This window comes from Osmia lignaria, chromosome 12 (genome assembly GCF_051020975.1).
Source record: "Osmia lignaria lignaria isolate PbOS001 chromosome 12, iyOsmLign1, whole genome shotgun sequence".
Lineage (NCBI taxonomy): Eukaryota > Metazoa > Arthropoda > Insecta > Hymenoptera > Megachilidae > Osmia > Osmia lignaria.
Window position 1 is genome coordinate 7,499,425 of NC_135043.1, and position 27,085 is coordinate 7,526,509.

Genomic DNA, 27,085 nt, shown 5'->3' on the forward strand with positions numbered 1-27,085 from the left:
TGCAGGTTCTAAACCATTAAAATTTGTAACCCAATACGTTATTCGGAGTAAAATAACATTTTTCCTGAAAATATACGTACATTCGAATCTTGTTTCCCCATTCGCGCGTTATTCACGGATGATTTACAATTCAACCCTGCTTGACCATTAACGTTGCGAAATATTTGAAACATTTTTTTTGCTTGCCCGCCAGAAAAAAGAGAACGATGGCCCGTATTCAAATAGTAATATTAGTTGCTCGTTCATGAATCCACGGATAGATACATATATTTATACGCGTGATCGATTCAAGCTGCAGCCGATTCGAGCCGAGTCCGGTTTCAAATGAATCACGATTGCTACGCTATCAAACTATCAAATATTGAAAAAATTGATATCGAAATTTCCGTATCTATCCGACGCGACGGTCTGTTTCTACAATAGCAATCGACGCGCCGTTTATTTCTCCCCGAGTTTTATTTTACAACGTTCGATCGTGTGAAACAGTATTCGGTTGTCCTTAAATAAGAATTCACCGTTAGATTATTTAACCGAGAAACATAATTGAATTGGAGGCAAGATTGTAAAGATTGTCTCGTTGTGAAACGCGATTATGCGAACGGTAGATTATTGTCTCTTGGCAATGGAGGCAACGCGGTGTGACGGAACAGGGCTGGGAAAGGTTGAAACGTTAGTTGCAACAATGCTGTGAAACGTTTCATTGTAGGAACAGGATTTACCTAGTGTCGTTGTAGATCCCTGCGGATAAGTTTCCAGTAACGTTGTTTTCTTGGATAATGCGAGCAATTGGCTGAGAATGTATGTACGTAATGGTATACGAGATGAGAAGGTACGAGCATAGTTAACGGCCGATGTAATCGCTCGACTCGGGGATAAGGGTTGCTTTCCCATTCGCGAGGAGAACTTTACTTGAAACTCGACAGGCAAGTTCTCTGTTTTGGATAACACACGCGTCAAGTGTATTATGTTTCATGGAAATAACAATCTTGCAGGTTGGTGTTTCATTTGCACCTTTTTTATCTGATCCGTGATTTTAAACAACAGAATGATCCAATTCCGCACAGATTTTTTTAAATATTCTTAAAGAGAAAGGCGACAACTAAGATTTCGAAGAATTTCTATACTTTTATTGTCTTCTTTTTCCCAATCAAACGGAAATTACGTATACCTTATTAAGGAAATTGGGGTGATAATAGGCGGTTGCTTTAAAAAGTAGCCTTCAACTTTGAGAACTATGTTTTCGATTTTGCAACTTCAGAGCGATAGAAACGAAACGGTATTCTTATGATTTTTAGAATAAGTGGTGTCGATGCCGGAAACAGCCGAATCCAACCGGTCTGCCTGTCAAAGATAAAAAGAAACAATATGCGATCACACGTGCCATAACTAGGTCATTTTATTACTTTGAATTAGAACATATCATGCTTGACTTGTTTTACCCTCGTGCACAACACGATAGTTTCTCTAGCATTCAGCTGTTCGCCGATAAACAAACCGTTTTCTAGCGAAATCCTTTTTCCAGCGAGTTATCAGTGTTTTCGCTATAACAGTAACTAACAATAAATAATAATTTATAATTTCCACGAGGCGTTCGATTAAATTTTCTGAACTTTAAACAAAGAATACCGTATAGATTTCTAATCGTCTATGTTTACCATTAGAATCGTTACTTGCGTGAAAAATCACAAAAGAGATATTTCGAATTTCAAAATTTCAAAAGGGTTAAATTCCAGGAAAACAGTCAAGTTAAGGTTGTTGCTAACGTTTGAAAATCGATTGGATTTTGGTTTGGGCTTCGAAACGAGTTCGCTCGCGAGAGAGGGAAGTTTTTAAAGAAGGGTAGCGTCTCGAAAGTTTCTCGAGGGATTTCCACGCTCGTGTCAAGCCCATTGAAAATGAGCGGGGCTAGCGGTGAACGGGGGGGTAAGAAGGAAGAGCAGAAAGTAGATCTGGGCGGAGGAGGTCTATGAGAAGCGAACTATTGAAACGCGAACCAGAAACGACCGATGAGAAATCTTCATCTTGCCGTACGAATAAATAAATATGTATGCCAACGTGCGGCATTAGCGGGAAGTAACTTTTCCTTTGGAAGAAACGTGAAAAACTTACGAATCCACGAACGTCTACCTGGTACACTCTACTTGAACCGAACAAGTATTGATTCACCGACGCGACGCGACGCAACGACGGCTTCGTAAAATTAAGGAGACGGTATATATATATATATATATTTTTCTTATTAGCTGTTGTCAGGAATAAATACTGTACATAGATAGTGTTTATCAAAAAACTCGACACCGATGAAATGAACAATTATTCGAATTGTTTTTATCGCAAATAAAGATTCTTCGATGGAATACATTGAAAAGTGATCTAATCCGACCGGATTATCACGATATCGTCGCGTCGCGTCGTAGCATTAAATCTTCACAATGTCGAGGGAGAAAAGAAGCGAATACTCCCCTGAAAAACCGAATAATTCTGTGAAAACGTCGGTGACATTAATACCATCAAACAATACGGACCGTTTGCTGGTACGCTTCGAAGGAAATGAATAATACGCAAAAGAGACGAGACAAAAGTGTCGGGAAAGGGGGAGATTTTAACAGGAGGAATGTTTAGTTATTTTATTCGACTAATTGAAATCGTTGTCCTCTGAAAGTATCGTAGTCTTTGTGTGGTGAAAATAACCGTTTTATGGAATTTCTATTTTTACGTATATATTACACATATTTGTTATTATATGTACTTACGTGCCTAATCTTATGAATAGGATGCACTGTTTACAAAATTTAATGGAAGTAAGTCAAAAATTCGTTAAATGAAACAATGGAAAACTGTAGAAAGGTAGCTTTATTTGATACAATATTTGTTATACAGAAAAGTGTATTTCAATTGGTTACGATGTTCAACACGTATACATTGCATATATTTTCGACAAATCAGCAACAACGAATGGAAGCGGGAGTAATGATTTTACTCTTTGCTATCGCTTTGTCGGCAAATCGAATTGCAACGCATAAACGTTGCATTGTTACGTTTTGTACCTCTCCAACTCTACATTCTCGATTCCGTTCTCTTTTCTTTGCTTCGCTACATTTCATTGCTTTATTTTCCGCTTTAAAAACGTTGGATGCGAAACGCACAGATGGAAAATAGAAAGGTTTCCCGGCAGAGTGCTTTTCATTCAAAAAAGATTTATTATTCTACCGTATATTTGTGTTAAAAAAATATGCGTGAACGTTTTATGAAACAACAATCAAGAACGATCAAGGGAAATAAAACAGATGCATGATTGAGAAATTCACTGTTCATTGATACATATGCCGAAATTGTTTTCTGTATATACATATAGGTAGTTTTCTTTAGCGTTTTAAACAAACACGCCAAGTTAGACCATTCCGCTGTTCAACCTTTGTTTCAATTCGTTTTTAGCAACTTTTCCGGTATTGGTGGTCGGAATTTTGCCCAAAAATTTAATATCGCTCAAAACGTAATAATCAGGCATATTAATTTTAAAGTGTTTCATCAATACGCTTTCAGTTACCTGGAATTAATAACGATGAAATTTTCTCGATAAAAATTGATATAATTTAGATAATCGCAAATTAAACGTGAACATTGTTGCAAATAATTACCTCCTTGTTCGGTACTTTGATCACGAAAGCAACCGGAAGTTCTCCCTCGAGTTCAGCCGGTGCGGCTACCACTGCCGCTCTATACACCGAAGGATGTCGTTCAAGAATAGTCTCCATTTCCGTGACCGATAGACAACAGTCTTTGTACTTGATAAAATCCGACATCCTGCCAACTATGAACAGCTCACCGTCATCGTCGTAGTAACCGATGTCACCGGTGTGAATCCATCCTAATGAAACAAATAACGTGCTCGCAATACGGAAAATGTTTAGCGACAAACATGTTGAATAGAGACAAACCTTCCGAATCGATAGCTTTTTTAGTCGCCTCAGGATTGTTCAGATATCCTTTTAGCTGCGTGTCTGTCATTACACAGATCTCTCCCTGTTTATTCGAGCCTAACACCTCTCCCGTTTCCGTGCTGATGATTTTAACTTTGACACCCTCTCGAACGTAACCGCTGCTACCAGGTTTAAAATTTTTGTTCCTTTGCCCGCTGATGCAGTTCCCAACGTCGGTCGAACCTGAAACAAAGTTCGCCGGATACCTAATTCGTGTTCATCTATCTTAAATTGATAGCAGGCGAAAGAAAAAGTGAGTACCGTATGCTTGCAAAAGATTTATTCGTGGTAGAAGTTCGTTCATCGCTTTGTGAATGTCACGACTGAACGGGGAGCCACCAAACCTGATAGTCTTCAGGTTCGTCGAACGATACAGTTCTATTAAGCCCATCTTGTAGATTTGTCTGATCTGATTTGTGTCCGCTCCGTAATATTCTACCTGAAACGAGATTCCGTCATCGCTTGACCTAAATATCAAGGCGAGTCAATTTACCTTATATTTTTTTATCACTTCACCGTAATATTTCGCTTCTTTGTAATCGTCGACGATGATTCTGGTTGAATTACCGCGAAACGCTTCCATCATGAATAAGATGCAATAAATCCATCGTAATCCTGCTATGCACAAAGAAATACTGTCTTTTGCGTAAACTGCATAATCTGGATGCAGCATCGTCTTGAAGCACAGGTGACTCAGTTCCGCCATTTTTGGCATCCCAGTCGAACCAGAAGTGCCGATGTACATGACTGTCTGTTTTGGATCCTCGATCTTTGCGCAACGAAATTTCTCCACCTCGGACAACTTTCTGTTCTTTAAAATATCATTCAGAGACACTTCGTTAGGGACTCCGTCTTCGAACACTATTCTTTGTATTTTCGTATTGAGCTCGTTCTGAGCAGCATCGAAATTTTTTACCGCAAATTCGTGGAGGAAAATCACTTTCGGTGAGACTGTATTTAGAAAATTCTGAAAAACACCTGAAACAGAGTTGAACAATTTCTTTGGGACGCTTCAGATCTCGGGGTACATATGTTACTTATCTTCTCGTTGAAATATTTCTGTTATTATGTACATATATTGCAAGTTAAAAAAGAGAGAAAGTGGCAAAATAATTGATTACGTGTAGGTAATTCGTGATACTCCACGGCACAAATGGCACCGATGTATATGGAGGCCAGGAAGGGGACGTAATTGTCGAAATGACAAGAGGTACAAATGCCCACTACGTCTCCTGGTTTGATTCCTTGTTCTTTCAACCAAATTGCACACTTTATAGTTCTCTCCCTCATTTCTCTATACGTAACTTGCTTCCCTGTAGCGGCGTCTATCTAAAACGTGCACCAATGAAGGACGTTTAATTTAGGATATAGGTAGACCAACGATATCGGTTAAAGTTGTACCTGTCCCAGTAGATCTGGTTTCTTCTGAAAAATTTCTAGGATTATGTCCCCGGCATTGTTATGCGTCTCAGGATGTTCCAGTTTTTTTCCGATAAGAATATTGTCCTTGATGGTGAATTCCACCTAAACGAAATACGAATAAAAACAGACTATATTTGAAGAAATATCATCTTTTATGTTGCTTTTTATTTATCTGGAAACTTATTTCAGTCCGAAACTCGTTGAATCAATCTTACCTAATCGTAGCTTATCTAACCATGATGAAGCCAAATTCAATTGATTCAAAAAAAAAAGGAGAGAAAAAAGAAAAGAAAACCAAAAAAATAAAACAACTTACACCCGAATGCTACTAATTACTTACGTAATATCGTTTGCAAACACCTACCTGATTCTTATGCGTATCGTGTTTCGTCCCGTTCATTATCTTTAGCTTTTGTTTCTTTTATCAATTTACAGAAAATATTTTTGTTACTTTCGGAGATGTCGATACCGTACGACATATACGGCTTCTCGTGGTGTCCGTTTAACTGTATGATGTTTCGTATTCTGAACAATTTAACAGTTTCTCAGTGTTTTATAGCGTTATAAGTAGATATGATTTGTTTACTTTCTGACAGGGCCGAGCAATGCCGAGTCTCGAACTTGTTTATTTGATTACAACATATCCGTGATTACTAAGGCGCTCATCCCTGGCTTATAAATTCTACATAGTCGATGATTTGTTATCTGTAGTCGATTGGTTCATGAATATGTGTGCGCGGTTTCATTCCAACGTGTGCGAAAAATTATCAAGTGTCAGGCGACGATAAACTAATAATCGTAATCGGTCGAAATTCATAAACGCTTGAATTTTTATAAATTTCATAAGTACAGTGATTTAAAGTATTCGTGTATCTTTATAAATGCGATCTCTAACGATGCGATACGGAAAAAACGGAATAGAGTACTTATTTTATCCTATTTTTTAGAATGTTCACAGTCTCGTGTAAAAAGTTATTGTCTCGCATACTTAAGCAACATTTTGTCCCCTGCCTTACATTCACTGATAATTCTGATGACATTGGTGATAATAATTTCACGGTAATAATCTCAAGGTAGAAAAAGGTACAATAATAATTAGATCCCGAACGCTTATGCAAATAGATGTTACGTTATTGCGCGAGGAAAATTTCTGAGTGAAAGAGTTAATCAACGTTTACAATATTCTTTCCCTCGTCGTAAAGTGGAGGATTCCATGCTGAAGCATTTTCAAGCGATTTTATTAACTTTTCTTGCTGAAAATTTCATTGGTTCGAAGCTTCTGTCGATGGGACGGTTTTCTGTCTGGCAAAAAATCGATTTAATTAACGTCAACGCTCCTCTTTACCCTGGACGCTTTTATAATAAAAGCCAAAGGATGCCTATATGCTTTGAAAAAAAAAAAACACCCACGCAGTCAAGTACACGTGGCTTTGATTTTTTTGACAAACTATCGAAGATAACTGAAAAAGATTTTCATTATCGCTCTCTACCTATCTATGTACGGTTATTAAGTCAAAATTAAGATTACGCTATTATCTTACAGTTGCATCATCGATATTATTTTTTATATTTTTTTAGGCATTAAATCTCATCTTTAAGCCGCTTAAACTGTCAATAAATTAATTATACACGAACAAGTGTCGACTGATTTCTTTTAGACCAATGACTTGTGTTTATGCTTATGTTGTGTATAATAATCTTGATTTAAATCTCACAAAATTTATCGTCTGTTTGTCGAATACGTAATCACAGTGTCAATCTTAGAATAAATACCTAATACAATCAATTTGTCGCGTAAACATAGATAAAAACTGATACTAAACAAACAGAAGTAAAAGTAATAGAGAAGAATAAAATGAAACGAATGAAATTTTAAAAATGCGAAACTATAGAGTCATGAAAATCCCGAGAACAGTGCGGTACTTTCCCAACATCTTGTACGTAAATAAGTACAATTACTCACATACGATTGTTCGTAAAATCCTAAGAAACGTGTAGAAATCATTTTTCCTTTTCCTGAACTTACAGTGCAACAGTATTTCATTATCGACGCGTTTTACACAATTTGATATTTCTTAATGTACGCCATCGTTTATTTCCCCGGGAATTCCTGATAATCAGCGCTGAATAATTAATACCTTCAAGCAATGAGAAACGATAGAAACAAATAATTGTTGGTAAAAAGCAATAAACCGGGCGTGAAAGTGTTATTTATTCGATTGTATCAAATTTAAAGTACCATTATTGCGATCAACGCGTTAAATGAGTAAATAAAGTTACAAATTAAACTTATAATAATCAGATTAGAGAAACGAGCGTATCATTTTGGTATGTGAAAATGTTTGCGTGACTGTACGTCGATCGGTCGAATGTGTCATGAATTTCCAGCAGGATCGTAAAGAACATACTTCACGAGGAAAGCTTCCACCGACTGATACGTGACCCTTGTCCGCAGTGACATTTCCAGATTTCATATTTCTTACACTCGTGACCAACCACCACGTCCTGCTTTTCTCCCTCTTTCACCCTTCTTTAGATTTTTACCCATCCACTCCACTCCGCTCCACTTGTCACGTTTTCCTTCCTTTTTCTTATTTTTTATTTTATTTTTATTTTTATCTTTTTTCTTCATTGACGAATCTACGAAATCATACTTGGCTTATTATTATAATCGATTTACGTGTAAAATGAATTGAAGCCTGTCTATTTATCATGAAAGATTCAATGGTAATAACGATTGAATTTTATCGGAGCAGCAAAATCGAGTATTTAATTCTTCCCCGATGTATACCTTCTATAGAAACGTGAACAAATTTCAGCGTTTCTTCATCGAATTTAACCATAAAATAAAGCATTTATTTTCAACGACGCCGTTTTCTTGCCTCGCTGAACAGACGGAAGGTTAAATCCAGAGATGGCAACGATTTAAATGGAAAGAAATCAAATCAAGGAACTGAACTGGACGATTTTCTCTTGTTCGTTCGTAAGAAATAATAAACCCTTTCATCGATTAAAATGATTATTACATCGCATTTCGTTGAAACAAAAGCTGATTAATTATCTTTGAATAAACTGCCCGTGAGCAGAAAGAATTATACCAGGAACTCCTTTAATATCGTATTCGTATTCGTATATTGAAAGAGGATCAAGAGCTTTTTCTTTTAAAGTAGAAACCGGGAAAAACAGCGAAACGAACGATCGACGAAGAAGCAGAGACGAAAGATAAGGAAGATGGTAAGAAAGGATGAAAAGGATCGTGAAGAAGAAAGACAGAAGGTGCAATTGTCTTGTAGCAAAAGCATGGATAGAGTTCCGCGACTGTGGAGAGTGCCTTAAAGCTCTTGCTGAACTGGCGACGAATACGCGAACGGTTCATCCATATTCAGTGATTGTACAGGAAACCGGGAAAGACCGAGAACTTTGCTACTTTTAAGGTGCACGAAAGCGTACAGTACCGATTCCCGTGACATCGCGAACATTTTCAAACTAACTACCATCTATACTCGTATTCCGAAGTGTTTCTTAACTCTCGGCAACGTCATATTTCTTCTTTATACGGAACGTATTCATACTCGTACGTTATAGATCGAGTCGAGTCAATTTAATCGTACACGATGCACACGTTGAATCTCAATGGCCAAACTTGTAATTAATCGAGTAATTGAGAGAGAAAATATTTTTCTTCATTTTACAAAATATTTAGTTAACTGTATTGGGTAATATTAACCACAATGCTTTCATAGAAAGATGTTTAAGCAACACTGCGAATAGCAGCTTCCCATTTCGGTCTTTAAACACAAGAAAATGGCAAAACTATTCGTCTTTCGAGACACGGTTTCGTTGCCTTTGCGAATATACGCTTGAACGCCTCGAAAAGCTCTTGAAATATAGCATGAACATTTGTTTGTTTGTATCGTTGCTTGTACAAACGCATAAGCCGCAATTTTGCCGTCCTAATGAGAACAGGAAATCGTGAGAATCGGCTTGGCCGCTAATTTGCAGGAATAAATTCGTAAGCTGAACAGTCTACGTTAGAAACGCTGGGAGATTCGGATACTCATTGTCAGAATCATTTCGGTTACCGTGCTGTACAAAATGCCGTCTTTATTCGAGTGCCTGAAATTAGCACGTGACTAGAAAAGGTAGAACGGCAACGAAATTGCTTTCATTGTCTCTAAGCCGTACGTTTCAAACTATCTACATGCACGCCGTATCCTGTCTCGTCGTTTGACCACTCGCTGAAAAATAATATTCATAGCTCACTCTCTTGTCTTTGATAAACGAATTCCAAAGCTCTGCACGCATCCGAACGCGATGAAAAGAGAGCGTGCAAAGAAGAAGATGGGTAGTATCGTAATAAATAAAATATCTGTGCAGAAAAAAATTGAAGCACATATGTATCTATGGAGAGCAAATTACATTAGAATATTTGAATCTCTTGAATATTTTCATCGCGATGAAAAACAAGAAACAGTTTCCTCGTTCTCTCTGGATTTAACGAAATTCAGCCAGCGGGTAGTTGAACGATCGACTGCCCTTTGTTTCCGTTACGTTCGCTTTACCAGTTGACGGTGTTCAATGAACTTAAAAAAAATTTAAAAAAGAAGAAAAAAAAAGAGAGAGGTAAAGTTCAAAAGGTCCCAGTGTAAAGCGACGCGGATTGAACGGAGAAAGCGGGAAAGCGAAAAAGCGATCGTGCTTTGAACGAAATCGTTTCGACTCGGCGAAATGACCGTATTTCCATGTCGCGACGAGCCCCTTTCAGCATTTTCATCGCTGTCGGTCGTCGACAGTTTTGTCCAAGCCCCTATTTATCGTGCTTTCTTCTACTCGAGAGTCCGGGCAAACGTTGAACAGGAAGGAAAATTGAAAAATTCAGACTACCGGCTGCCGTTAAACTAGAAACACGAGTCTCCGGCTTAAAAGCGAATGCTTCGCCCGCCTTGCTTTTCCCCCATTCGGATCTCAGGCTTTCCTTCGAACGGAACGACCGGGAGAAAATCCACGGTGAAACGAACGGTGCCGTGTAACCGGATATCCGTGAATCGCCAATGCTATACGTCGTTTTGGAAAATTGACGAAATCTCGTGAAAACTATTCCGAAGCTCTCGAAGCGAATCGACCGAAGGAATCCGAAGAAGAAGAAAAGATTGGCGTAGAAACGGGCACCGGCTTATACTTTCCAGACCGATACCTTATTTATTTTCCTAAGGATACTTAAGAGAAATTGCAAAACGAAAGACGAAGCATACTCGAATATTCTCTTTTCAATTACTTTCGCTACCTAGTAGATACATTTCCCATCATTTTTAAATCGGCCTATATAAGAATCGGTAAAATGATGATTGACAAAAATATATATGCAAGTTGTTTGCGCAAATATTTTCACTAAATCGAATTGTGCCAGGGAAAATCGGGAGATATGTAAAGCCGTACACGATGGGTAATAACGATGACGGTATCTCGCGGTAGCGGCTCAACGGACGTCGTCTAGGATTCAGTAGAAGCGGTGGACCGAATAGAAGCTTATCGATCCAATTTCCTGGGATCAACCGGTGTGAGCTTAGAAGCTGCGCGCAGTGCTGATCACGAGTGGATTAAGGACATCTTAAGACTTCGGCACGCGCCTCCTTGCAGGCGTAAGCCGTTTCCAACCAACGGGCACCCATCACGTATACAACCGTCACTGCAAGCATGACCCTATTGTGCTAAGAGCACAAGATTTCATCCTAAATCTTCTTTCTACCTTTTTCTTTTTACCTTCTTCCTTTTAATCAGCTTCGCGTCCGAACAATTTATTCGATCCAGTTTGTTTATCTGCGAAAGTTCTTCCTATTACCTTTCCTTTATTCTTATTTAACTGGTAGGTTAACGTTGACGTTAATCAGAGACGACGTATTCTATTCTTGCTTAGCTCGATTTTCAAAAATTTCATTCATTCAAATCGTTCTGATTTCAAATGGATTTTTAAAGGATGGACTCATTTAAAGGTTTCTCACTGTACTCGACAGATGAGCTGTCAACCAAGGAGTTTCTCCTCGAATAAGGCTGGTTTCCTCAGTTACGTAAGCATAACGTAGGTTTTTTCGTGACAGCAAGCCACGCGACAAGAAAGCTTTCTAGTGGATAGGTTCTTGTGACAAGAAAACGGTTTCCCGTCGTTTTCCTCGATGGCCGACCGCTAGGATATTTTCGTCAAACGTCGAAACCGATGTGTACCAAGCGAATACGAAAAATGGAAGATGCGAGGTTCGAATGGAAACGCCTACGCCCCCGCCCGCGTTGCTAGAAGCACTTACGGCTTCGTACGAAACGCGTCTGAATTTTACGTCTATCGTCTGGATACCTTATCGTTTAAAATAGTCACGTTAAAAAATTCATTCGTTCATTCATTCGTTTTGGACTTACTTCTTTTTTTGTAACAATTGGACAGTAAGTGGTTGGTTGGGAATAAACGAGAATAAGATTTTATTGTTACACACTTGTATTTATAAGCAGTGTCTAACTTTTTTTTTCCTCAAGTAACAAAATTGCACGAACTATCGATACATAAATAACAAATATCGATTGAACGACATCGTCGACTTGGTTGGATGTTGGCTGAAAAAAACCATCGCACCTGTCAGTTTATCTGTTTCCGTATCCGTTGCTTTGACGTTTCCTCGCCACGTTCGCTATATCCATTTTTCACTTTGTGTCGACCACTGGTTCGCGACTCGTCTACTGCCTCTTTGTTTTTATATCTAGCGCGATGTCACCGTTGGACCAATGAAAATAAAAGATCGCCAACAACGAGAGTTGGATGGTAAGCTTCGTCGCGAGCCTTGTTTGTTCGATAGTCCTGAAATAAATTTCGATTTTTATTGACAGGTATTAAGTGGATACATAAATAAAAAGGATTACTTAACACTGTCAGTATAGGTACTCTGAATTAATAAGTTGATCGTCTTGAAGACATTGTTCAGATGTTACTCCATTCTCTTTGTTCTGTAATAATATCTTTGGTTCCATTTTCATTCTCTTCCATTCTTTATCTTCTATTCTAATCAATTATCTTATTTGTTTCTTTCATTAAAGAATCCATTCACCTTTATTTTTTTCTTCTCCTCATCCGGGTTTCTGTTCTCAACAAGAAACCACGCCGTTATCTGGTTAAGGTTTTCATCTCCTTTGCAGCCTTCGTTTCTACCTTATTTTGTTCCCTTTGTCTCTGGCGATATCGAATTAACATTTTCTTTTCTTTGCGAGCTACACAGGTATAAATACCTGTTACTCGTGTCGCGCGCTTAATTGAACCACGGATTCCAAGAGAATTGCATCGTCGCATCGTAGCTGTATACAGCTTGTTAAATTGTAAAAAAGGCTTGTTGTACCGTGTACAGTGTTTCTGGTTTAACAATTGTCACGGTGAAATTACGGTTAGATATCAAAGACGGACCGTTTTCAATCCACATCGTTTCGATCCTGTTACCATTTCGAGCAGTACATACGTGATGCGTTAGTTTAGCGGATACGCGCGGCACATACGCGGAATACCTATCCCCGGGGATAAATTTCGTCCCCGTGTGCGAGCAACGATACTCATTATCGAACACACTGGAACACTTCGTCCCTATGTGTCGTTATTAAAGGTCCTTCGGATTAATAACAATTTGTCGGGATTTAACGGAATATCTGGGTCAGCGTTCGCTTATAAGCCGCTCTAATTCCCTTCGGCTTTACGTCGCGCGTTAACGTATAACGCTCAGCTTTTTCGTCACGTGGAATTTTCAATTTCAGTTGGAATTTCGTGCGGGTTAGTCTCGACTCGACCAAGGCCACTAAAAGTTTAGTACCGGCCCTAAGTAGACGTCGAGCGGTGACGCGTGCTTGAAGGGACAATTTCTCACTGGTAGATGTAACGTAACGTTTGTACAAAGTTGCGATACGTTGAAAACGGATTAACGTCTATGGTACGAGTTCCAGTTTCCGCGAAACTCGGTAAACTTGAGAGAAATTCTTGCCCGTTCCTCGATGAATTTTCGTATTCGTTGCCAGACGAAACGTATAAATCGTATAATTAAATCATTGTACTATATCAGTAGCAATTTGAACATAAATACATCAGGTTTGAGTAGCATTACTAGCTCCAATATTACCTGCACCTGCCCCCTGTCACATATTAACGCACGCGTGTCAGCCGCTACTCCGACGTGGATTAAGAACGGATAATCCTGGATTTCGGTCAACGTGACACCTACACGTGTACCTTACTCGGCTGGTGTATCGGCACGAACCGCGTGTCCGTCGACCGAATCGGAAAACTCCTCGTTTTTCCTGAACCGGGGATTCACACTGGTCCGTTCATCCAAAGCGTTCATGTAAACTTGATCTTATATTTGATATTTGTAGAACGAGAGGTTGACGGAGACGTCGCAAGCTTACGCGAAACTGAGAAGATTCAGTTAGAAGCATCGTGTTTCTATTTTTCGAAAAAATAAATATATAATATTCCAACAGTTGCGGCGTTGCAACAGCTGGCTCAGAGAAGTGCATGTAGCTTTGTAAACAATCGAGAGGGAAGGATTTCCAGGGTGAAGGGTTAAACATAGAGGTCGGTAATTAGAAGAGAAAGCGGGAATGGGCAGAAGGGTTAATTGGTCGGTCAGTGCTCGAGGGATCCAGGGATCCAGGGATTCGGTCGACGGAGAAGGAGGGCGAGTTTGCGTACGTGTGTAGCCCGCGAGCACACTTTTGCTTCGTCTGCCAGCCGGTTTCTGTGGTCGTGGTGTGAACTCCTGCACGCGGTCGCCACGGCTTTGTTTTATTTGGCGGGCTGCGTGGCTTCGTGCTCTGCCTACGGCATTACCCTCGCGAGCGTGCACGTTAAAAGTCTCGTTGACGTCGTTCCGACCGCCACTCCGGCCACACCTCCTGGGAAATTGTGAAAAATGATTATTCCTGGCTACCGCACACACGTTCTACTGGGAATTCTTACTCGACATGTACGGACGTTTCGAATCCAAAGTACGTGTGCTGCTCGTGGAAAGTAAACATCGCGTTAAACACGAGGCATTTTCGGGCGTGCTGTTGTCTTTCCTGACTTTTATTGCTCGCGTGGATGAATAATGGAAAAATTTTGCAAATTTCCACCAGTTTTCTTCGTCGACGAACAATATAGAGTGGATGTAGGTTCTTCGGCAAATTGGTACGTACGTAACATGTGTATTTTCGAGTGATCTTCGATACGGCAATTAACAAATTGAACGGGCATACGTATTATGACGATATTAATGAGGAAATAACGACTAATTTAAATAGCCTGTGCGTCGAATGAGAAGAAGCTCTCGCTCGTTCGGGTGATCAGTATCGACGTTCCTGTCGTTTCGTAAGCCGGATTAATAACGCACACTGGCAACTGGCAACGTCAATCGAAGCAACGCAATCAGTATATCCTGCCAGATGCGGATCGCTGATCAACGCCCTTCCATTGGGGATCATTAATCTGTCATCAGCAGTCACCGCGATACTCTCAATTTCTCTTCTTTTCTAATAGATATCTAATAGAGCTTCGTTATTCCAACAAAATAGAATGAATTTTGAAAGTTACATTTAAAATAAGTGATATAACCATAAGGATATCGAAACAGAAAGCGTCGATTTCCGTCCCATCGATTCATCACTGAAAGATTCAATTTCAATTGACATTTGGTTGTCTCATCAGCAGATCATCGATCTCAACTGTTTCCTGGATTTCCTGATGACGAACGGTAATTACAGTCAGCGATAGTTACGCAAAGGTGTTTCATGGGAGAAGTGGATTTCAATGTTGACCCAAAAACCGCGAACGGCTGCGGCCGATCGCTTTGAATGCGAGTTGAAACTCGCGATAGGTCAATGGAACGGTACATGTAACGTACGTACGATATACAGACAATATGTAGAATATACGTCGGTTACGTTGATCACTTTAGCTTATTAAATTATGTAATAAATAGCGTCGCTCGTGTCGTATAACGCAAGTGGGTAACAAATGATCGAAGGAGTAGTTGTAGAAAAGCTAGTGAAAAGAATCGGCTGATAAGAGTCGCGATTTAACTGATATTTTCACGCGGAACGCTTTGAACCTAAATTGGGTTATTAGAACGCCAGGCAACAGAGGATATCGGTTCAGAAGGTAAAAGCGTCTTTTCGCTCTGCAGCGTCACGATTCCGAGTCTTTGTGAAGAAAAATCAATCTGCTCGATCCTTTTTACTCTCTCTTTCTCGGTTCCTTTTCGTCTTTTCTTTTTTTCTTTCTCTTCCCTTCTAAATTGCCTCGAACGATCGAGGCGACATATAAAATGCACTCCCCTCAATCTTGGCACCGCTTCGGCACGCAGTCGTGCTTTTCTTTCATAGACGATATCGATATCATCTTCCTCGAGCTGTGAAAATCAAGAAAAGGATTACAGGCTGTTTAGAAAAGAACAACCGAGTCGGTTACTATTCGACGACGAACCGTGAAAAATATCGCGTTTTTCGATAATTTAATAAGCGAACATGGAGAAATGTTTTCCATTTAAAGTCGATGTAACGACAGCGTTAAAACAGAATATCTACTAACGATTAGCCATTTATCTTGGCGCAATTTCAAAAAGCTAACCAGATATTGGTAGCAAGGGACTGATGGTTGTAATGTTTTACGAGCACCGCTATCTCTACGTAACGGAAAATACGGACGGTTCGATGAATGAATCTAGATAGCGTTACATAAGCATGGAATACAGGAAAATGGTTGTTGAATAGCGTTACGTGTCCCTAAGCACGCTAAAACGGCTGTTGGGTAACACCCGTTTCTCTATACCCGCTACCTTTGCTGCCTTCCATCTGTTCCTTCTATCTTCAATCTCCTCATCCTCCTATTCGTTTCTTTTTTTGTTTGCTTTTCATCTTGCTTTTGTGTCTCGTCGTATTTTTCTTACTCTATACCCCTTTCTTTTATTCTTCTCCAGCACCGTTGAGTAAAAACTGATACCTACTGTTTGTAATAAAAATAAATGCAACAATTTAATACGTATAATTAATAAAGTATTCAGAGCGCCGGGTCGTATGATTCGTCACAATACCAGGGCGTCGTGAAAGTAGTACTTGGGGCTAAAAGGGTTCATCCTGTGTAGCCATTTCGTCGCAGTAACGTCACAAGAGTAATTAACTGGCGGCAGTGTTAATTTACTTCAGTTTCACAGCAAACTTGTATCACAGTAACAGATATCTATCTACTGTTTGTTGGGGGATGAAAATTCACCTCTAACCCGTTTCTCCTTCGATGTCTAATTACCATTAGTCCTGGTAATCGTCGAACAGGGGCAACGTTGGAAACTTTATCATAAACGCAACGCAACACGCGAGCGCGTATTTACGTACACGCGTGTATGCCAGTGTACAGGTATTACCTGGTCGAAAATCGATTGGGGCGTGTCGGGGATCGAGGACATTTGCGACCGCGAGCAACGATAGTGTGGCCGTTCATTCGGTGTCATTCGGTCGAGCATGCGAGCCACGAGCGCGAGAATTAATTAAATTATTCTCGAGCGCGACACGATTCGGTCAACGGCTACGGTAAACAGATTCTAATGGCCCTGGTTCGATCAAATTTAAGCCGAATTAATTGCTGAGAGGTCGACACAGCCGTCCTTATCGCGTTGCCCTGCATTCCCACGCATTCCCACGCATTCCCGCAACTTTCCAACGATTAAGTTAAACGAGTTACAATTGTTGGCTAGTTTTCTTAAAGATACGCAAGGAAGTTCTTTCTCGCCTTCTTTTTACCACAGCAAATTTAATAAAATTATTTACCACTTAGAGTTTAGAGGGTTTTTAACTGTTAATGGAAATCGGTCAACCCGTTTTCTGTTTTCAAACGTTTAAGAATAGTAAGGAGACATCGCTTTGAACGTCATCAAGTTCGTTCGAGCGTCGAAAAAGCACGAACCGAATGGAGCTAATTCAATTTCACTCGGAGCGAGTATTTTTCTAGAAATCACCGCTTCAGAAATATGAGATGGTTAATCAAAGTAATGGCCATTTTTTTTCGCATCCCCTCTTTTAATGGTTCGCGAATCGTCCTCGAATCCGTTACACCCGAGTCGACCGCTCGAGCCAGGAAAATTGGAAATCGCACTCCTCTTGATTACAGAACTAATAATTGACGATCTACGCAGAAAAGCACTGCGATCGAACGGGTCGGTCGCGGCCGCGGCTCGTTTAATTCGCTTCCCGTAATTTCGTTGTTTTCGCGGTCCGCTTGCTGCGAGAATTCAACGTTGAATCGAGCCAGAGAGAAAAAAGAAACAAATGTGTACGTACTTCGATCGGAAATGAACAATCGATATCGTTCGCAACTTGCAACAGCCATCCTACAAACAGCGGATTATCTGTAAAATTAAAAAAACAAACTTTTCAACTCGATTCTAACAATCATTTTTTCCTCGATGTCCATCACTCTGACAACTGAAACGGTTGACTGAACGTTATGGTAATCCCCTTTTATGTTTTCTGTAATTAGATTTTCAGCGTCATTCGTTTAACGCGATGCGCGCGTTTGTTTGAAGCATCGTGAACGGTATCGGGTTCAATATTTAACAGAAATCGATTGATTTGCGAAACGAATCTCGCGCCCCTCTACCTCTGTCCCTTTATAACACCAATGGCGCGGGCGATGCTGTCAATGGAAATGGGACGCGTTATAGGGTACGTCTACTTTTGATACGGTTATCTGCGATCGCGTTTGTAAAAGCGTTTCTCCTCTCGTATCGCGAGAAACTGTTTAAACTTGCACGCTCCGGGTGAATATGCTTGACGCGACGGGATATACGTATATACATTCCGTTGATGTGTTTTCAACCGAAAATTCTCGTTTGTTTCCACCCCAAACAGGGGCACACCCAATTCTCGCCAAACATTACACCGTCCATTTATTTCGTTCTTTGCGAAATTCGTTCAAAGGAGAAGCAATTGAAAATTTAGAAGCTCGAAAAATACAGCTCGAGGAGTTTTTCGAAAATATACGACAGATATGTTGCGGTAGTTGGACGGAAAAAATAAGAGGAAAGGAAGGAATGTACGTTTGGGAATGTGATAATGGTAGCAGTTTTATTAGTTGAGGTCTGGTTCACATTGGTAGCGTAAATAGTTGAGTTATACTACTGCTAGTAGTATGATTGAATAAGTAGTTGGCAGTCTTTTCCCAAGGATAAGGTGGTAACCAAGAACATCTTGAAAATGAAGGGAACGATGAAATTTTTAGCGTTCGCGAAACGATGCGCCACGATTACAACAATCTCCCAGCCTGCAGCCAGGAAACTTCAGGATTCGAGATGTTTAATTTGAATTTCAATATCTTCCCGAAGCAATCCCGAATTATCATGGCCTCCGGCGATTCTCGGTCCACCATTTTGCGTATAAATGCTTATACTCCCTGGCAGACTTTAATTGGTCAGCCCTACGAGCTAGAAGCTTGCTCGTATCGATTCCTTGAAATATCTCTTACCTCGTTCGAATCGAATGGTATTTGCCTAGTGGAAGCTGTTCGATTAAATTGAAAATAACGTTCATTAAAAGAGAAATCAATCCTGTACCGTGGTTATCTTGTTCCTCCTTCAATTAACTCCCTTCACTCGTTAACTGTGTCATTTCTCAGCCTGCAAGGATATCCGTATCCGCTACGGTTGTAATAAACATTGAACAGAGTAGAGGTAATTTATCTTATACGCGTGCACCGATGCCATTAACGACAAAAATCTTCCGGTTGACCCATCATTAACCCTTTAAGGTCGACGAACCCATTTGTATTCACGTAATAATCATCGAAGTAGATGGTTAATTGATAAAAAAGGAAGATGAGTTTTATTTCATTAAAATTGAATGCAATCGAACGACGAAGAGAAGGAGATAACGAATTGACGATCAAAAGCAATCGTCGTGGACAGTGGTATCAAGGAGAGGAATAAATTAAATGAACTGACCCAAGCATAATCGAAAGTCTCATCTCGACTATAGATCGGACAGATCCTCGTCGCGACTCGAATATCTAATTTCCCGCTAGTTCCAAGAGAAAAGTTTTTCTCCTAGATGATCGTCCGCGGCACGATTTTTCCTTTTTCCTCTGGAAACGATACGGTGTGCGGATAGTTTATTGAAGTGCGCTGGATCTTTCGAAACGTGGCGGTTAGAAAACAGCAGAGGTAGGTAGAGATGGAATAGGTACGGATAGGAAGAGGCTGGCAGAAGAAAGGCCGAGTCCAATGCGAAATCTTTCAAGCTCTCTTTGCAAGCTTTTTTCACGACGCTTTTACTCGCTTTATCTTTCTCTGTGGCTTTATCGGTGGCGTACATTCGCCAGCCTCGCGTTTCTCGTGCGCGTTTTTACGTTGTATCACGCGGCCTCTTTTTTCTCGTCCAAAGGATTCATCTCTCTCTCCCTTTTTCCGTTCGTTTTCCGGACCGTTTCGGCTCTTACCGTCTTCCTTCCTTCTTCTCGTTGGCTCGTTCGTGTCCTACATTTCAGCTTTAACAATAAGTGAAAGACGTCGGCTCGAGGAGTTTTACGGTTGCGCGGCTCACGCGGCAACCGAGCGACTTTTGTTTCAGAATTCTACAAGATGCATTATTATGTCCTTCCGTTTCAGTCGAATCCAACGCTCCACCGGGTATACAAGTACCGGTGAATGTAAGCATCCATTTTCTTGTCGACGTTCCCTATCGCTTCGAAGCGTTCGAATATGTATCATTCAGAGAAGTACGGATTAGAAATTAAAACAATTTCATTAAGCGATAACTCTGACTGGAATCTCTAATCATCGTTCGCGTTCTCTCACGTTTTCTTTTACTCGTACTATATTTAGGCGAAGGTAGAACGTGCAACAAAGTTTCGACAGTGTATTTCCGAAGTTTCTACGTTTGTTACAACAACTGTATGCGGTTTACTCGAGTGGGTTAACTATTTCTTGCCTGCTATTGTTCGTGATTGGTACGAAACAAATGATCGTACAAGGAAAACTTTGCTACTCGATGAGTCTATGCCAATGGAAAATGAAAACTTGTAGTAGGTATCCCGTTTAGGGAGGTTTGCAGTTAAGTTTCCAAAGTAAATGTTTTTCGCGAAATTATTCAGGAAACGAAAGCGAGGGTAATTTCTAGGATCGAATCGTATCGTCGAATGGTTCACGATCCGTGTAAGTAACGTGTACAGTGGACGTATCTTTTTTGCTTACAATTCCATCGGTTTTTTTTCTGGTATATTTATCATGGTACGTTTAATAACGGAAGTCGTAGCACTATTTTCTCTGAACAGTATCTTTCGTTGAGAACCGAACGTTTCTCTGCACGATGCTAATGCAAACGGGAACTGCCAACCGATACACCTTCCCGGTTTCCCTGCGGACTTTTATCGATCGTTTATTATTTATTCTACAGGATGGGATTTCAGCTCCAGTGTACGCATTTATTGCTCGATGTATCGAATAAAACATCGCCGTTGATCGTAGAGTAGAAGAAACACTTTCCACAAATCCCTTTTTTTTCCTACGATTAACATAAACAACAAGGATTTTCGAGGGAGTTGGTGTAATTACGATAAAGTAAAAAAAGAGGACGAGGATGGACCGAGTCGTACCTGCTCCATGGAATACAAACTGCGTTAGTTCCGACCCTTTCTTGATAACGTAATTACGCGAACGATCCAATTGGAACTAATTATACCATCGAATCTTCTTAGACGACCTTGAACGTAATGCTCAAGGTAAGGAAGTCGAAAAAACACTTTCTTCTCGAGATTTCTCGTTAACGAAACGTCTTCGACATACGTAAAGATGGCATTAACATTAATCTTTATTTATTTGATAAATGAGTAACGTGATCGTTTGATAGAATAAAGTCTAATTAAAAATTCTGTTCTAAAATTGAACACAAGCAAATGTAAATGTAACGCATAATTTAATCTAAGAATGTAACTCAAATGGAACATATTTGAAGGTACACGAGATGGATTTTTGAAATCGAACGATTGGTAGTTGCAAAATTAAACACGGAGATCCGAGAGAGGAAAACTAAAGCGAAATATGTAGTGACACAATTAACGTTGACGTTAGTTTATATTGAAAGCTAGAAAATGATTGATCACATAGAATAATAAATTAAAAAGTGATTGACATTTGATAAATTATACATACGAAACCGTGAAATCCTTGAAATTCTCAGTTGGAAAATAAAGCATTATTTGTTTTAGTAAGAACTCTCCTATTCTAGAAAAGAGGAATCTTTCTGGGATAAGGAAGTTTCAGAAACGCCTAAAGGCATCAATAGCAATGATAAGATTAAAACGAAGAATCGAGGATTTCAACGGTATTCCTCGTCGATTTTATTTTTCTTACTCGGAATATTCAGTGACAGAACATAGCCGGAGGATATCTTGTGAAACGCAGCAGTACCGAGTACCGGTGCTTAACTTTGCCTTGCTGCAATTAGGTCCCAGCTATGTAATATAAATTGTTTCGCGTTATCGTTGCTGCGTATCGCAGACATTCACCCTGGCTACGCGACGGTTCTGCAAGTGTCGTTCGTTATTTTCCGTAAATTCGGCAAAGTTAGGTGCAGCTATGTTCGGTGGTTAAACAGCGTCGAAATAACGCAACATCGTAAATAAACGATTTCATAAAGTGCTGGCAAACGAATTTAAACGTGAACGGGTATATAGGAGGGCGATCAAGCAACGAGCGAGCGAGTAAGTTTGATCGACGCGTGGCCAGCTAGCAGCCACTTCTGATTATACCTATGCATACTTAATGCCCGTTCGCAACGACGCGTCGTTTGAGGTTCGTCGAAACGGCGACACGCTCGCAAATTGCCGTGGCTATTCGGCCCTGCCTGACCGCCCGGCTGCCTGCCTGCGTTCTACGATGCATAAGACCCAAAATGCTGACAGTTTCGCCATTAATGTTATTCATGGTTGTATGCCGATACCGGCAGGCCGCGATCACGTTGTTGCGTGCCGAACCGCACCAACTACAAAGTTGTTTAACGATGGAATTTCGCTTCCCTAACCGACACCGATTTGCCACGCCAACCTCTCTCCTCTTATCCAGGAAATTTCTCGATAAAACGCCTTTCACCTGTTCCTCTTCATTTTTATTCTCCCACGCTGATTTCTGTGTACATTGTAGAATAATACATACGGCTTGCTTCCATTCAGATTAATGATTTACAAGAATCTTTTTTTCTCATACGAAAGATGAAAGCTGTTAACGTTTTTTCGTTAAAATCTTGCTTCTATACTTCCATTACGAAAACACGCGCGAAAACTTTACAATAAAAGCTTCAAAGTGCTTCGTCGGTTACATTCCTAACTATTTTTAGAGTTTCTTTTCTCCGTTGTGTAATCATCGTTTGCAAGTTTCTTCAGGTTTGTTTGATCCTTGGGAATTCTTTCTTCTGGATGACCGTGGAAGGGGAAAAGGAAAGAAATATTGCTACGATCGTAATGAAATTAAAGAGGGAAGAAAAGGGAATGATTATGATTAGCCAAAATTATCGTATGTACGAGTAATGTTGCACGAGTTTGGATCTGGTGTAAACGCAGCCTCGGACTGGAACACCTGTTGGCATTGCGGATTCCAGATGCGAGGAATATCAATTAGCGGAGCAAGGATGATCGCGGCTTATGAATATTTCAGAGAGGATACACGTTGCTCTGTAATACAAGAACGTTGCACGAACTTCAAGTTCCAGCAAATTTCCAAGCAGATCTCGCAGTTTTGTTCAAAATTTCACGTGATCACGCTCGTATCACGTTTATCGGCCATCTGGAAGCCTTTCAAGCTAGACCAGGGTTCACCAAACTTTTTGAAAAACTGGCCGGATTGAAATTTTTGAAAACATGCGAGCCGGACGGAAAATAGAACATTGGCGTCGTACGAGCATACATAGGTGTAGGAAGAAACTGGTGGGAGACATTTCTGTACCTGGAAGTCTTATGCCAAATCACAATAGAACGATAAGGGTATCGTTCTCGTGTATTCGCAACCAAATCATAAAATTTTATAAAATTAATATTTATAAATAAAATTCGGGGCCCGGATGAAAATCTTTGGAGGGCCGTAGTTTGGTGACCGCTGAGCTAGACCGATCGATAAATATCGATTACAACGTTGCAATCTTCCAGCAAATTATTTGAAAAGACCGCGAAATATGTAGATAGAGTTAACCTCGTGATTCCATAGTTTTCGTTAAATACGCGAGATATTCTAAGACTTTTGACCGTTGACGTAGACACATATATAAAGGTATACGCAGGTGGATAAGGTGGATGAAGGGATGGAATTCGAGGCGGTTCGTTTACGTGAGTCGACGCGGCGTCAAGAATCCACGTTCCTGAACAACTCCTAGAAGACCGGGAACGTCCGTAGTTGGTCGACGTTCCGGCAGAACGGAAGCCAGAGAGAACCGCATTTCACGAGAGCTTTTTCCTCTGCCAGACTGTTTCCGAGCCGAGACGTTCTCTTTTCCGTCTATTTTTTTTTTTTTTCCTATCTTTTTTCTAAGCTGTCCCTGGCCGAAAACGAAGAGAAACGTTTGCTGCTGGGCCGAAAAATAAGAGCATCGTGCTCCGGAGACTCGTGCATCTGTTTCCCACTTTGCATAATACTCCCCCGGGGCTAAGAACGGTTCTTCTTCTTACCCGTCTGAGCTCGTCTATCTTTATTTTCCTCCCCTTTACGCGCCGTCCCGTGCCGCCATTGTCTTGGTCTTTCCTCGACAATGATTCCGTACAAGATCGAATCTCACGTATTCAATCGGTTTTCTATCGTTCGTCGTACTTATTACCGCCTAGGCTACGAAAGAATTTCGTTTGCGATTCGCCAGCTGTTCGATTCTCATCAACGGGGACAGGTATCGGAAGTCATCTTCGTGAAAAATTCGTCATACGGGATTTTCACTATTCTGGGGGATTACTTGAATTTTACGGTTCACACGGTGAAATAGCGTGGAATGTTTGAAATCTGGATTAAAAATTCCAAGCTTTTATTTGATTTTAGAGGAGCAAGCAATAGAGGGAACAATTTTTTTGGAAACTAAAATCGCTGGATTAGATGGGATGAAATGTTTGAAACGTAAAACAAAAATAGGAGCTTGGAAAAAAATGTTCCGCTTAATCCAGTCGATTCGTACTTCTCCAAAGAGTGAAAATATTCGAAGGAAATACCGCGTTCCGCGAATGCCGACAAATTCAGCATAAAACAGAACGCATTGCAATTTTCAGAAGAAGAAAAATAGAATGATCCTGGGTCAAAGTTCAGTCGGCGTTATTTGAAAAGCTTTCGAAGCTTGGATCGATGAATCGATGCGTGTATGATGTAAAAGATGAACCCGATGGAACGTCAGTGTTGAAATTAATCGTTTTACTCGCTGAATTTCATAGCCTCTCGATTTGACGCGTTCAACGTTATGAACAAGCGGCTCGTTGTTAACGAGATGCGCTCGAGACACAGGCAAATGTGCATAAATGCACATTCGCTCGATCGTAATGATCGTAATTTATGTGCCCGTGGTATGTGTACGCAGCAACGCCCTCTGTCCCGATAAACTATCCCAACTAAATTATAAATACTATGTTCAGCCTGGCCAAAATTAACTGTTTACGATACGGAGTATTAATTTGAACAGATTCGGAGAGCGTGTACCACGTACGTATCTATCCACAAACTTCGCTAATTAATCCCGTGCTGTCGTTTAATTTCATCGTTAAAATTATGAAACGCATTCATAGTTTGTAAACTTTAATTATGGATAAATGAAAGAAGAAAAAAGGAAAGGAAAGACTCTGGTAGGTATAGTATAACCGCTTGGGAACGTTTAATTTCATCTGAAAATAATAATTCGAAAAAATACCTCAATATCTAATAAAATACAACTATGATACTCACATTACCAAAGGGTAGTTTCATTGTTATTATTATACAGTTTAAACATCATTGGAGAGTTCGGGGAAAGAAAAATGCAAAGAAAAAGAAATATAACCAAAGAGGAAACGAAAAAGGTTAAAGCGTCCGAATTCTATCCGTTAAAGCTTCCGTCAAGTCCATTTGAAGAATGTTTAATGCAGTCCCGTTCGCAGGGAAACAAATGCATCTCCTTTGTTTGGAACTTTATCGCGCTTCCGGTTACGTCGCCCCGGTGTAATTCTATTTCTGTTTTCACGGCAGCTGGCTCGCTCCGAAGCCGTGGCTCGTTTGATAAACTTCGTTTGAACGCGGCTTCCAGAGTCGCAAGCTCGTCGACTAAACGAGAAAGTCAGGGTAAAGCCGCTTTCGTCGTGGAATAACTCTCGTCGACCCTCCTCTAAAAGTCAAAACAGAACTTGACCCTACCGAATAGAAGAATTCCCCTTCGCTCGCCTTTTCCCTCGCTTTTATTTCGGCACCATTTCGAAATTTCGATTTCTTTTTTTCATTTATCTTTGCATTTCTGCCGAACGAAGCTTATATCTTATCGCCACTTGACTCGTTCACTTTAGCTGATCGATCGAGTCGCGTGAATTTCCAAATCGACAACATTTTCTCGCGGAACTCGATGCATGTTTAAGAGTATGCCAGGCTTTGGACAAGGGCAAAGTTCGGATAGTTTAGGAGAGTTTCGAACGCTATCTACGGCCCCTCGAGGGTCAAATCAAAGCGGCAAGACTTTAATGAATAAGGTATGCAATTTAAACATGGCAGGGTCTAAACAATTTCGATAATATCTACAGTAGATTTTGTTGACCTCGACTTCAGTATCTAACCATTCAATTAGTGAAATAGACGGAATAGCGACGCGAACGAACTTGAATCTACTTCGACTTGAGGCAAAACGACGAGAGGCGAGGCGACGCTTTACTTGCTTTCTCGTAATTTTCAAATGGGTCAACATTTTTTCCCCCGGCAGGGAACGTCGCTCGAGTCCTCGTATCGAGTTCACCAGCAACGTACGCCATAACTTTGAGACAGAACCCGGCCATTTGTTTCGCAAACAGGGTTGTTTACGGACGGCTCGCGGAGCATAAGAGACGGCCTGGATAAAAACGTTATTGCGAGGCGATACGGTTTGCAAAGCAGCTCGCAGGTGAGAGTACGATTAATTAAATTGTGCGTTTTGCTAGCGGATTTCGCGCGTGACTCGACTCGAGAATGGCCGCGAAACTTTCCAATGGCGCGCGATTGCTTGCCTCCATCGACCGACCGTTCCACGGGGATATACGAGCTTCACCAACCGCTAGAAATTCATATCGCGTTTTCCGTTCAAGTTCAAAAACGTCTCCGGACACTTTCAATAATTCCGACCGGTTAGAGTTTCTATATTTCGAAATGATTCGAGGCGATAACTTACTCGCGATCCTCGCGTTAAATGTGAGAGGAGAAAATATAAAAAGCGAAAGGAAACGGAAGACAAAACGAACCGGACAGCGAATCGAGCAATGCCCGTCGCCCATTCGTAAAGCAAACTCTTGTCTGTATGCGAAGCGGATGCTTTTAGCAGGCGCGATGCAGCGCGCCGTAAAGCGGCAGGATTGAATTTCTTGCGGCCACGTCCGTTTCTGTTTCGTTTCTCGTTGACAAAAGTGGAATTTTGCTCCACGCTCCACCCTCCTTCCCATCCCCGTTCCGATCCTTGAATCGAAGCCCAGGGTGCAG

General features: G+C 40.6%; 1 protein-coding gene and 1 long non-coding RNA gene across 2 annotated transcripts in view; one reads left to right on the forward strand and one right to left on the reverse strand.

Moving 5' to 3' along the window:
* LOC117603156 (uncharacterized) overlaps positions 1–23,894 on the forward strand; it is a 75,642-nt gene extending 51,748 nt beyond the window's left edge. The window contains exon 3 of the long non-coding RNA XR_004581152.2: positions 20,838–23,894. This is a non-coding gene — a long non-coding RNA (uncharacterized LOC117603156). The remainder of the gene's footprint in view (positions 1–20,837) is intronic.
* Positions 2,842–5,987, reverse strand: LOC117603155 (uncharacterized). The gene is made up of 8 exons (XM_034322021.2): positions 5,767–5,987; positions 5,382–5,504; positions 5,102–5,309; positions 4,474–4,958; positions 4,242–4,419; positions 3,939–4,163; positions 3,639–3,868; positions 2,842–3,547 (listed from the first exon to the last, which is right to left on the reverse strand). The coding sequence occupies exons 1-8, from the start codon at positions 5,800–5,802 to the stop codon at positions 3,392–3,394; spliced, it is 1,641 nt and encodes a 546-aa protein (XP_034177912.2). The 5' UTR covers positions 5,803–5,987; the 3' UTR covers positions 2,842–3,391.
* Positions 23,895–27,085: the final 3,191 nt, after the last annotated feature.

Excerpts from the sequence above, each read along its gene's own strand:
- LOC117603155 (XM_034322021.2), bottom strand. The coding sequence starts at position 5,802 with ATGAACGGGACGAAACACGATACGCATAAGAATCAG. Across the intron at positions 4,164-4,241 it reads AAATCTTTTGCAAGCATACG|GTTCGACCGACGTTGGGAAC; the intron begins GTACTCACTTTT and ends ACTTTGTTTCAG. Across the intron at positions 3,869-3,938 it reads AAAAGCTATCGATTCGGAAG|GATGGATTCACACCGGTGAC; the intron begins GTTTGTCTCTAT and ends TTGTTTCATTAG.